The following is a 13,144-nucleotide window of genomic DNA, read 5'->3' as shown; positions in this document are numbered from 1 at the left end:
AAGTTGTATTTATTTTTTTGGTAGAATTTTAATTTGGTTATGGTACAAGTCTTTTAATTTCAAAAAAAAATGTAGTATTATGTTTTGAAGTCACCAAATTACCAGATTGTGTAATTAATTAACAGATAACACAGAAGTGACCATGAAGATCAAAAAGTTAAAAACAGTCATGAAGATGTAAAAAAAAAAAATACAACAAACATGATAAACACGATATAAATAAAAAAGAAAAAGACAGTGACACCACACCACACCCAAGAGTCAAATGTCAAAGTACTGGAAGAAAAAGCAAAAAAATAAAATAAAAGAAGATCCATACATAATAATAATAATTGATAATTGATGCAAGTCTGAAATAAATATCATATATTATCATCAGTAGGAGGAGGTGGGTAGATAGATGGCATAATCATCAGCCCTCATCAGGCTCATCTGCTGCGACCCCTTGCGGAGGTAGGAGTGCTGGCGGAGTATTTCTTCTTTTTCTTTTTCCGCTGTTTCTTCATAAGCACAATCATCTGTTCCTTTATAAGCACAATCACGTATTTCTTCTTTTGTTTTATAAATTTGCAACTGGGTACCCCTAAAATGTATAATATTTGATTTAACATAATCAGGATAAAGAAAGATGGGATAATCCCTCCAATGGATTGGCATATCGCTGATCCCCCCATTTGCATTATAATAACGTTTGAGGGGGATGTCCACCCCTAAGTGACGGGCTATTAAGGTCACAAAATGCCCCCCACACATTGTTTTTTTATCGGCGGTGGCAAAATGGTACAAATAGTAGGCCACACAATAAGGAATGTTGACATGAGTAGTTTTGGACCGTATTTGTTCCAGGTACCACAGGTCAGACAAGTAAACCTTGTCCCTGTCCTGTGTCCGATAGAAAATAGTGTGTGTCAAAAACATGTGGATCAAACGGAACTCAACTTTGTCTATAGACAACACACTATTGTTAGTAAAATCGCAACCATTATCAAGGGCGGGGTCGGACCAAGAGTTGGAGGAGCTAAAGTTTTTCCAAACAGTATTTGGGTCAAACCTCTTCAACGCATGAGTAGAAATCTTAACACCCGACCATATGTAATCATCACTTAAGCGTTCTTTAGAGTAGATTTCTAAGCAACTCGTAAAATCCTTCAAAGACATCTGGTGGGGTCTGCCACCCAATTCAAATCTCATGAACTCCTCATCGTTCATGCCTTCCACATTTTCTTTAAATTTATAACTCGAATAAAACTCCACGCAAAGTTCCTTAGAAACATTATACTCATCCGTACAATGAATCAATTCTAACCAATCATCATAATAAGAAAACTCGTTGTTGTTTCCGTGTGCGTATTTTTGTCTCAACAAGCCCTCTACAGACTCGTATAACCCAACAAAATCCAACGGCTCCCAGTCCACACGCCAGTGTTTGCGAAGTTCAAACTCAAGATGAGGGTTACTGTTGTTGCTTTTTGCTGCTGTCGATGATGATGCCTCGGTCTTCTCGGATATCTTATGCAAAACACATTTGAACAAAAACCAATATATGTTAGTCAGTGTTGGCAATAATAATAATAATAATGTATGTATGTATGAGGTAATTAGTGTTGGAATCAAAAGGCTCTAACAACTCATGAATCAACTAACTTACACCAAAGAATGTGAAAATAAAAAATAATAATAAATAAATAAAATAAATACTTCAGTTTAGTTTAGTTTTAATACAGAGTATATAAAATGAAGAAATTAGGAACCAAAAAAAAAAAAAAAAAGACCAACTTGTGTTGTTTTATTAACATTATCATTAACAATGATGATGATGATGATGATGATGATATACTACATAACACCCACCCAGCCACAGCCACAGCCACAGCCCCAGCCCACCCCAACACCAACAAATGAGCAATATAAAAATTAACATCAACATAGATAACCCAATTTTTTCATTTCAACTAACACTATTATTTATATTTTAACTAACTAAATCATCATACTGTAACATATAACATAGAATTTACTTACTATATCCATCGGAGATGGAGATGAAGAAGCACGTAGCCGTCCGCGGTGGTCAACAATCGGAACAATCCGAGTTTGTGGTGGTCGAGCACGAAAAATCAGAGATGAAGCAGCAGCATTATTAGTAGCATCACCACCATGAATCAACTTACACCAAAGAATGTGAAAAAAAAAAAAAAAAAAAATAATAATAATAATAAATAAATAAATACTTCAGTTTAGTTTTAATACGGAGTATATAAAATGAAGAAATTAGGAACCAAAAAAAAAAAAAGGACCAACTTGTGTTGTTTTATTAACATCATCATTAACAATGATGATGATGATGATATACTACATGTAGCCACCCAGCCACACCCAACACATGAGCAATATAACACATCTAACCTAAAATCAACATTATTGGGTTAGATAACCTAATTTTTTCAACAATTTACTTACTATATCTATACTTCAAACTCAATGTCTGCCAAACTGTTATGAGTCAATTGCTACACGTGCAGTTCATGTGATAGTTAGTTAGTGGGTGTGCAGCTCACGTGCACATAACAGAAATAATCAATTTAGTTATACGGGTTTAGCTATTAGAGATATAAATAGCTTATCATCATGTAATAGAGGTCAGCTATTGATTCTGTATGTGTGTAAAACACTAACTATTCTCCCTCTATTCTCTATAATCTTTGGATTGTAATTTCAATTTCATTCTAATTGTGATTTCAATCTTGGTAATCAATTTCGAAGACGATTCTTCTTGCGAAGCTTCCTAGTTGTTTACTAGATCATTCTTCGATTCATTTGAATTCAAGAAAGATCATATCAATTGGTATCAAGAGCAATTCCTGGGCAAAATTCTGAATTTACATAGTGAATCTTCAACAGTGGTGATGGGAGGAACCGCTGCAAGAAACCATATCAGGAAAGATAGTGAGGATTTTATAAAGCAATCTCTTCAAGAACTTTGTGATTCTATCACGAATATGACCAAAGAATTGACCACAAAATTGGATGTGTTTGCAAACAATCAAGAGTTCATGATTAGCGAAGTACAAAGCTTAATAAAAGAACGACAAGACAAAATTAAGAATAAGGAATCTGCACATAAGGTGTTTGATGAAATGCCTAGAAGAAAAGGTTTTAAACAAGATGACACGGTTGATGAATATTATGATGCATTTCTTTCTTTGTATGGCAAGATGGGTTTTGACGAAGGGTATCTCATTAGTCTTTTCATTTGGGGGTTGCAACCAGAAATCAAGAAAGGTGTTAGCATATTCAAACCGAAAAGCCTTTATGATGCGTATATTTTGGCTAAAGTGCAAGAAGATACAATTGATGTAATGAAGCGCAAGTATGCATCAACTTGTCTAGAATCTGAAAAATTAATGGCAGATTTTAAAGATTGGAAAAAGCAGGAGAATGATTCACATTCTAATCTTGATGACTTGACAGTAGCGGAGCAGAATAGTGAACTTGGAATACACCTTGTTACTGGTAGTACAACTACCATCTGAAGGTATCGACTCTGAAATTGCAACTACTGGTAATAAATTCAATGGTTATTCTGATGGTGAATACCAAGTGTTAAACCATGGTAATGAGACCCAAGTTGTGAACTTTAATGAACAACATGATGTGATGGACATTCATGATTCCTTTGAAAAAAATGAAACTCAAATGTTCAACAAACAAGAAATTGAAGGAGTTGAAGTAACTGACCATGATACTAAAAAATATCCATCTCAAGAACTGGAGAATCATTACAAGTTAATTGATGGATTAGAAACTGAAAGTAGCTGTAAAGATAACGATGAAAAGAGTGAAATCGAGTCTAACCGTGTTGTAGAAGAGGTGGTTAAAAATATGGTTGTGGCTAGTGATGACTTAGAAGATGAATATATCACTAGTATTTGCATGAGCCCAAGTCTTCTAGTGTCAGATTCAATTTATGATAGTAGAAATGATAAACTTGTTAATGGGGCTATCCAAATACAAGGTAGGAATCAAAACTATGGAGAAGAGGCTGCCACTACTAAACAGGTCAGGCTTCTAAATGTTTTGCCATTTCTTTACAGTAAGAAAACTGAGATATCATATGGGTCCTCCACAAAAGCCATCTATATGGTGACCGACCATGTGATGCCACCGGCTAGAAAGATAAAGTTGTTTGCTTTAAAGAAAGTTCATCTTCCCTCATTAGATCCAAAACGTATGAAGTTTGACTTATGGAAATGGCCTAAGAGGAAAAAGAAAAAGATTACTAATTTGAGGTCTATTTTTGGATCAAGACGATGGATTGTTGTTTCGGTATCTCAGTACATGTCAAAGTCGGTTAAGAAGATGTTAAAAATTGAGGGTTGGCAAGATGTTGCAGTTGGCAGTGTAAATACACCTAGTGATTGGAGTGTTAAAGGTGAAAATGCTAAAGATGAGGTTATTTTGCAGTATAAAAATGATAAAATGAATCGAACTGCTGTAAATCCTTATATTCATTTTGATCAAAGATCATTCTGGCCTAGAGAATTGTCTTTAGAGATTGTAGGAGAAATCGCGCAAAAAGAATGCTATGATGAAGTGTTTAGTGGGAATCAGAATATTCATATATACAGGTTGGAGATTAAACAATCAACTAAAGGAACCTCAGAAGTTCCTGGATTGAGGTACCAATGCACAAGACAAATGAAGTTTGGGTGTTGCTTAAGATTGGTAGTCGTGTTCGAGGGTCAATTTCTTTAAATCCTACTCAGCCGGTCATTAGTCAGATCCCGAAGCCAAGACGATGGGATTCAATTACCATCTTTCAGACCGATTTAAGTCCCTTCATGATGACCACTCCAATCACCAGATCAGATGCTTTCCTGATGAGAAATGATTGTGTGGTGGGTTGGAAATCATTTGTGTGGGCCCAACAAAGGATGTGGTGTGCTCAAAGGATACAATCTCCTTTGGAATCCACAATTGAAGCATCATCATTCTGGTCAATGACTATTGAGGCTATACGTGTTGCTGCTCCAGGGAGCAGCAAGATTATGGATCACATGCTGTTGGTTTTTGGAAGCCAAAGCATTCAAAGGTTGTGGCCTTGCAACGAAAACAGATAGTTTGGGGTACATTTATGGCCAAAATGGAAGTCTAAACATGAGATGTAATACAAATCATATTGAATTTCGTTCCCCAGAGTTTAACATCACATCGGCACATTCTTGAGGACAAGAATGTCTTCAAGGGGGTGGATTGTTATGAGTCAATTGCTACACGTGCAGTTCATGTGATAGTTAGTTAGTGGGTGTGCGGCTCACGTGCACATACCAGAAATAATCAATTTAGTTATACGGGTTTAGCTATTAGAGATATAAATAGCTTATCATCATGTAATAGAGGTCAGCTATTGATTCTGTATGTGTGTAAAACACTAACTATTCTCCCTCTATTCTCTATAATCTTTGGATTGTAATTTCAATTTCATTCTAATTGTGATTTCAATCTTGGCAATCAATTTCGAAGACGATTCTTCTTGCGAAGCTTCCTAGTTGTTTACTAGATCATTCTTCGATTCATTTGAATTCAAGAAAGATCATATCACAAACATACATCAATTAGAAAGCCTATATTCAATTTCGTCCCTAACAACAATTTAACCCAAAACGCCTAAACCCTAATTTCCAAAATCATGAAATAATTCGCAAGATGGAAAGTATGAGAATAACATGATGTAGTCCAATTATTCAGCATATAATCGGTTAAACATGGAAATTATAGAATAAACAGGACGAATACCAATTATCAAGCATCAAGCACATATAATATAATATAATAATCGGGTTCATGGAAAATCACAAAATAAAAAATCATGTATCTGATAATTTTGTACCTTTTGCATCTTATTCATCATGTTTGATTTGATTTGATTAGGAAGAGAAAAGAAGCTGATTTTTTTGGTTGGAATACGTGAGTTTTTGTGTAATATGTGTGCGTCGCCTTAGGTTAACGACTGTGTGTTTTTTAAATTAGGGGAAACTTTTATTATTATTATTATTATTATTATTATTATTATTATTATTATTATTATTATTATTATTATTATTATTATTATATTATTATTATTATTATATTATTATTAATTATTAATTATTATTATTATTATTATTATTATTATTATATTATTATTATTATTATATTATTATTAGGGGAATAATCAAGACGGAAGCTAAAAATAAGAGGGAAGAGGGAAGCTAATCTCGACCATCAGATGATTCAGATCTGATCAGAATTAAAAACCAAGGAGGGGTAACATCGTCATTTGATAAATAATAAAATAAGCTGAGGAGAAAAGAGAAATCAAGGTAATTTCAAAAGTAGGTTTTAAGTTGTTCAGTTCATTACGCTCATCCCCAAATATCACTCTGAAACTACATCTTAGATTCCAATATTTACGAGTTTAAGGTTAATCATCGTCAATAAATTCATCGTCAAATTCATCTCGATGCAATTTCAATTTATCAATCGGAATTCAAGAGCAATTGATTCCTTATACTGAAAACACAATTGTGGATTATTTGATTAGGAGTCCAAACGTACTGTAGAAATGGTAAGAAGATTTACAATGTTTTTACAAATTATCTTTAATCTTTAATGAGTTTCATATTCATTGTTCTTTTTTGCCTGTTCTATGCATATATTTCTTTCAATATATTCGTATTCATCGTTTTTTTGTTTGTCAATTGTTTGCCCTGCTTAGGATATAGGCTGGTAACAATTGGTTTATTCATGTAGCCCTCACTTGTAACAAATGTATTTATCTGCGTCTTAGATTATTATGTGGTTGCAATATTTGGTGTCTAATTAGATTACTTATCTAAATGAGAAATTTACTGAAATAAGCATGTTTTTCTCTCTCTCTCAAAAATAAGCGTAGTCAGACCACTTTTTTCGTAACTAAGCATTGATTTCGCCTACACATTAGGCGATTTAGGCGAAAATTATTATAACCAATAAGAACGCTCCACGTCATAAAAAAAGTCTTCCGCCTAAGTTTTTTCCAGATTTTCGCCTAGATTTAAGTTTTTTAGGCGAATTAGGCGAAATACCAATTAGGCGAATTAAGCGAAAATATGCACCAATCAAATCCCGCCACGTAAAGTTTATTATTTCTCTTAACCTAATTTTATTAGGCTATTTAGGCGAAAACTTTTAAATCACCTTTACACCTTACCATCTGATTCTATTCGCTTACTGATTCGCCTCACCTTTTCTCCCTTTTCTCGCTTATCTCTCTGATTCGCCTCACCAGTTCTCGCCTCAACCAGATTCGCTATCTAACCATCGTTTTTTACCCCACCACCGTACACCACCACCGTACTCCACCACCGTACACCACCAACGAATTAGGCTTGTTTGAGTGTTTGTTTGGTTATTTCGAGGCCATTCATCATCTGCCAATGTCCCAAATTTGTACAGGTGCTAATATTATGTATTTTTCATGTTTGAATGTGTATTATTATGTATTATTATTTTTTATGTTTCAAAATAAACTGCTATATCTTTAAATTAACGGAAACCACTCCTGATTGACCCATTCCGTAAGTAAATGAGTTGTAGTGGCCACGTCTAATGTTGTGTGCTTTTGTTCTTGGAAGGATTGGATGCGTTCTATGTACATTCGTTCATTTGAAAGTGTGATTTTTTGCTTATCAAGTTCTATGTTATCTTATATTTGCAGTATGCATTGAATTTGGAAGAGTATGATATTGCAAAACAATTGAGAAACAAGCTTAATGAGGTTTGATTAACTAATTATGATCTTGTTTCTCTATTATTCTGTTATAGTTGGAACATATCATTTGTCGGTGTTGTTATTTAATGTTTTATAGTTGTATACATATTGACTATTGTATAATTTCCAATTATATAGGTGGTTGTTGCTGGTTATAATGGCTTAAAAAATGAATATAGTGAGTTTTTTTTACATATTAAAAAATATTATTAACATATTTTATATCGAATTTTAGAGCTAAATTGTTGTTTTATTAAGGGAAAATACTATTATGCGGATGTTCAACTAAGAGCTAAGATCAACATTGTCGGTAAAATAGCGAAGTTAATCTATGGTGATAGGTTTAGTTGTGGGAAGCTGTTTTATGAAACATGTTTCGGGTATTTCTTGTTTACGGATTGCAAATTTCGAGAACCTTCGTTGATACATTTTATGATTTCTAATTTAGTTCATGTTAATCGTAAGACAGAAGAGTTAATTTTTGAGGTTGCCGGGAAAAAACTATTTTTTGGCCCGGAGGAATTCATGTTAATTACTGGTTTGCAATTTGAAAAGGTTCTTAGAATTCCAGGAATTGGTGGCGGACAGTTTAGAAAACGGGTCTTCGCATTTGTGGATAAGAAACGTTACGTACTCGTGTATGATCTTATACATGCTTTTGAACGTCATTATGATTACGCAGATGATGATGTAGTTCGAATTTGTTTGTTATTGGTTTTGGTTCATGGTTTTATTGATTCTTACGCCGAGTTTGTTGTTGATGATGAGTTATTGAGACTAGTTGAAGATTTGAATGCGTGGAATAGTTTTCCTTGGGGTAACTATGTTTGGCATCACACTTTCAGACAACTGTCTCAATGTCCTAGACGTCATGTAACGTTTTATCCTGACACACCTACAAAAAATCCGGTCTACGGTCTTCAAGGCTTTATCCCAGCCTTCAAGGTTCATGGTTATTTCAATATTTAGTTAAATATTATTTGTATTTGTATCATTATTGTTAATAAAACCATGTATGTGTATCATTTGGATAAATAGATATGGATTTTTGAAGTGCTTCCGTTTATAAGTCGATATGCTACAAAGGACCGATGTGATCATCATCCTCGAATTCTTGATTGGAAACAAACGGAAGAAATTGGTTGGGTACGATGTGTAGAGTTGGAAAAGATGTCTATGGAGGTATTTTCCTTTGCAATTACATATCATGATAACATCTACTTTTTGTAAGTAGCGATTTGTATTGATACATGTTTTTTTTATTATTATTTAATTTGTTAGAGCGAGTATAGACCGAGACCCATGGTGGCGACGCCTCTTGAAATAAAACGTGATTACTATAAGTATAGCATGCTGTTTTTAGCCGGCGAAAGTGAAGCAGAATTACTAGCTAAATTTGAACGTCGCATCAATGATGTGAGTAGAAGGCCTAAAAAAGCGAAATTCAGGAACATCCCGGAGCTTTTTGAGGTATGACAAACATCAACACTGACGCCTCCATTCATTCTTGATCTATTATAGTGTAGAACCGGTCGTTATGTATTTTTATATAATAGTTTCTTTGGGAGAAAGCGTACCCGACTATAATGTGGCCTGACGGTGTAGTAGTAAGGTTGAAAGATGATGAAAAGGATGATTATCACGATGATGGTGCTAATATTAATGTCGACCATCAAGATGAAGATAGGAATTTGGATATTTCCGATGAAGCCTTGTCTCAACTTTTTGATGCTTTTGAAAACAATCCAACGAAATTTACCACCGACGTTGCGAAAAAAAACACTGTCTCAATTGAACAGTCTGATTTAGACCTACTAAGGGATTTACAAGATTGGGATGGTAATGATAACGATGAAGTAAGTATGTGTTTAATTCCTCGTTAAATTAAATACAAAACTAGAACATATATTACAGTTTTATGTATATATTTTTATTATAGTCACTCATTTGCGAGAATGCGGAGAAAAGATATGTTTTGGTTGAAGACACAGCACTGGAGTTTTACAATAACGGAAAATCAGAAACTATAACATTAAATGGAATAACTAAGCGTGCTGATCGTTATTGCATTAATAAAGGATGTGACTGGAGGATAAACACTAAACGTTCAAATCATGGAGATCCTTTTGAAGTTACCGGCATGAATGACACACATAGTTGTTCAAAGACCCAAATCAAAACCAAACATCGTAACCCATACAAAGATGTATTGGGTGATATGTTGGTGCAAAAGTTGAAAGATCTAAACAGAGTATATAGGCCAAAGGATATAATTGATGACATATGTGAGCTTTATCACATTAAGATATCTTATCAGCAAGCTTGGCGCGGTAGGGAATGTGCTTTGGAAAAGTTGAGAGGTGGTCACGCGGAATCGTTCAACAAGCTTCCGTATTACTTTTATAACCTCAAGTTAAAAAATCCAGGAACATTCACCGAAATAAAGACGGATCAATATGGCCGATTTGATATGTGTTTCATGATGCTGGGTGTTTCGGTAATTAAATTATTAATTTGACACGTTATATTATTGTTTATAAAACAAAAACTACACTTTTATTAAAGTAACAATTTTTTTTCTGTAGATACGGACGTTTCGGAAAAATCTAAGACCTCTAATCATTGTTGACGGGGCATACTTAAAGGGTAAATATAAGGGTTCAAATTTGATTGCTGTGGGAATGGATGGGAACAATAGTATTGTCCCACTCGCTTACGGGATTTGTTCCGGTGAGTCCGGTATAACCTGGACTTGGTTTATGAGTAAGTTAAAACAATGCATAGGAGAGGTTCCAGAATTAGTTTTCATTTCCGATAGACATTTAGGTATTGCACAAGGTGTTAGTAAAGTCTTTCCAAAGGCTTTTCATGGTATTTGTTGTCGTCATTTATTGATGAACATTAACTTACCAAAGAAAGAAGATTGGATCTTTTGGAAAATATGCAAAGCTCATAAAGTTACCGAATTTAATTTTTTTATGGAACAACTTCTTAACATCGATCCAAAGGCATATGAAAAGCTTAACAAAGTGCGCTTTGAAAGATGGAGCAGGGCTCATTGCCCTGTAAACAGGTATAACTACTTAACCTCTAATTGTGTTGAGTCAGTAAATTCGTTATCCGTTTCAGCACGCAAAATGCCTATTACAATGATAATGGAGTTTTTTAGAGGTTTGGTACAAAGGTGGTCTTTCGAAAGACGCGAAAAAGGAGGTAAACCAATAACTTAATTTAATTAACATTTATGGATTCATTATCATAATATTTAATAAATGGTATTTCTTTATACAGCAAATTACGAAAAACTTGGTCATATACTTACACCAAAGGCTGAGACAAAGATTTACAAGAGAATACGTAAATCAAACATGTGGCAAGTGCATGGGATTAGCTCAACTCGTTACCAAGTCTATGATGGAAGATATAATTGTCTTGTTGACTTGGAACGTAGAGAATGTGAGTGTAAAAAATGGAAACACTCCGGCTTACCATGTGGTCACGTCATAGCGGTGTGTAAGGAAAATGATATAGGAAACTGTGCTGACTTGGCAAAACATTGGTTCACGCTCGAAAATTATCAAGCAACCTATGTAGAGGAAACTATTTTTGTAGGTGACGTTCGCGATTGGGTTATCCCGGATAACTTCCAAGTAGTGTTACCTCCTATTACAAACAAGCGCAATGCCGGTAGACCGAAGAAAACGACCCGAATTCCATCACAAGGCGAGAGGATTAAAATAAAGGTTTGTAGGCGATGTGGTGCTGACGATCATGAAAGCAGTCAATGTCGTGTCTCCATGACTTCAACAAAGTCCTCTTTATTTTCCACAGTTGATTTGAATGAACCATAACTCTTGTTATCTTAGTTTGTTATTGTCTATTATCTTGGTGTCTTGTTTCTTGACCGATAACTCAGTTATATGATTCTTTAGACGCTCACAAGAAGGTTTATGATGTTTAACTATGATATATAGTTTTTCCCTATGCTTACAAACATCATGCGTGACACCGTCCGCTCTCAACTTATGGTCAGTGAGTTCAATTTTTAGTTTTTTCATGGTTTGTCTAAGCTCATATAATCCATTCTCACATTCAATCAATAGGAAACTGAATTTGGTATTGCTAACTGATGATGAGGAACTTGTTCCTTTTCTGTGCAAATCATTACTTTAATTTTTTTTCGATAAATGAGTTTCATCCGGTAAATATATTAATATAAAAATGGTAGACTGAATATTGAATATATGTTGTTTGTTTCTAGACAGAAAAAGTAAACTAAAGCCACGCATAATAACTTGATAATAATGAACCTAAAAAGTTTTCGAGTTGCAAAATGACCAAACAGAGCAGTAATATCCTTCCGGTCATCACATATAAATTGGAGATCAATGTATTTCATGACTACCACATTTGCAATGAGATGCCTTAACAAATATCGCACTTACTAGTCATATATTTACCTATTCCATTCTAGACTGCCAAAATAAGTCGCACATAAATTCACGATACCATAAAGCTGCAAGTCTTGGATCTACGTTCGGTTGAAGCTGCTTTTTAAAAGCTAGACGATACATGAACATACATACAAAGACACCACAATCTATCCCGTTTGTCTGCTGTGGAGTAAGATGTTGTGGATGATTCTTAAATGTGATCTTGTATTGCTTTACATCCAAACCTTTACTATGTAACACGCCATATAAGGATAAATAGTTCGGGAGCTTCTCTTTTAGAGCAGTCTGTAACTTCAACCAATATGAACTTCGTCTTACGTTTTTGCCATTTTTATCACACGGTATCAAGCTGTCATAATAAGTAATAACGCCTAACGGAATATGCAACTCCATAAGCAAATAATGGTTTTTTGGCTCGTTTGCCGGAATGAACACCTGTTATCATAAGTGTTAAGAAATGTTAGACATCTCATGAGGTAAAAAATGTACATATTAAAAATCCTATAATAATACGCGTGACTTACACGAGTGACTTCTTTCCAGTTCTCACGATAATTATTACCACTACAATAATGTTCGCCTACATCATAATGTTCCCGATACAACATCATATTTGCAAAGTAACAATCGGCTGTTGACCAATCAGCATTTTCTGGTCGCAGTCTATTTAAGTAATCCATCCACAACATAATGTGCTGTTACAACATACATAACATAAAAATCAATTAGTATATGAAAAAAAGATGGAAATAAAGATTTTACTACTCACAGTATCGAAGAGACATCCCGTTTGTAGCTGCTCTTTTTTATCTATATACTTGGCTGGTATTTCCCGTTCAAGTAAAGTATACCAAAAAACTGGTGTAACATTTACTGTTGTGTTAATGCTGATCCGAGC

The 13,144-nt window shown here is 34.4% G+C and overlaps 2 protein-coding genes across 3 annotated transcripts; one reads left to right on the top strand and one right to left on the bottom strand.

Moving 5' to 3' along the window:
• Positions 1 to 202: 202 nt before the first annotated feature.
• Positions 203 to 6,017, bottom strand: LOC139902967 (uncharacterized). Of its 2 annotated transcripts, XM_071885695.1 has the most exons (4): positions 5,891 to 6,017; positions 2,023 to 2,166; positions 1,052 to 1,509; positions 203 to 583 (listed from the first exon to the last, which is right to left on the bottom strand). In XM_071885695.1, the coding sequence occupies exons 1-4, from the start codon at positions 5,909 to 5,911 to the stop codon at positions 376 to 378; spliced, it is 831 nt and encodes a 276-aa protein (XP_071741796.1). In that variant the 5' UTR covers positions 5,912 to 6,017; the 3' UTR covers positions 203 to 375. The 2 variants fall into 2 exon arrangements, with proteins under 2 accessions (XP_071741796.1, XP_071741795.1); XM_071885694.1 differs by having other exon boundaries at positions 203 to 1,509.
• A 404-nt stretch (positions 6,018 to 6,421) lies between these two features.
• On the top strand, positions 6,422 to 11,776 carry LOC139899049 (uncharacterized). Its single transcript, XM_071881862.1, has 10 exons — positions 6,422 to 6,607; positions 7,739 to 7,798; positions 7,931 to 7,970; positions 8,051 to 8,737; positions 8,831 to 8,974; positions 9,074 to 9,262; positions 9,349 to 9,648; positions 9,732 to 10,289; positions 10,378 to 11,005; positions 11,084 to 11,776. Exons 3-10 carry the CDS (start codon positions 7,962 to 7,964, stop codon positions 11,641 to 11,643), a joined length of 3,075 nt encoding a protein of 1,024 aa, XP_071737963.1. The 5' UTR covers positions 6,422 to 6,607; positions 7,739 to 7,798; positions 7,931 to 7,961; the 3' UTR covers positions 11,644 to 11,776.
• The last annotated feature ends 1,368 nt before the right edge of the window (positions 11,777 to 13,144 follow it).

The sequence above is a fragment of the Rutidosis leptorrhynchoides genome, chromosome 3 (genome assembly GCF_046630445.1).
Source record: "Rutidosis leptorrhynchoides isolate AG116_Rl617_1_P2 chromosome 3, CSIRO_AGI_Rlap_v1, whole genome shotgun sequence".
NCBI classification, from domain to species: Eukaryota; Viridiplantae; Streptophyta; class Magnoliopsida; order Asterales; family Asteraceae; genus Rutidosis; species Rutidosis leptorrhynchoides.
Note: the sequence above shows the minus strand (reverse complement) of the source record. Positions and strands in the feature narration are given on the sequence as shown.

Excerpts from the sequence above, each read along its gene's own strand:
- LOC139902967 (XM_071885694.1), bottom strand. The coding sequence starts at position 5,911 with ATGATGAATAAGATGCAAAAG. Across the intron at positions 2,167-5,890 it reads TGATGAATAAGATGCAAAAG|TTGATTCATGGTGGTGATGC; the intron begins GTACAAAATTAT and ends CTTTGGTGTAAG. Across the intron at positions 1,510-2,022 it reads CTCCATCTCCGATGGATATA|ATATCCGAGAAGACCGAGGC; the intron begins GTAAGTAAATTC and ends GTTTTGCATAAG.
- LOC139899049 (XM_071881862.1), top strand. Across the intron at positions 9,263-9,348 it reads ACATCCCGGAGCTTTTTGAG|TTTCTTTGGGAGAAAGCGTA; the intron begins GTATGACAAACA and ends TTTATATAATAG. Across the intron at positions 11,006-11,083 it reads CGAAAGACGCGAAAAAGGAG|CAAATTACGAAAAACTTGGT; the intron begins GTAAACCAATAA and ends TTCTTTATACAG.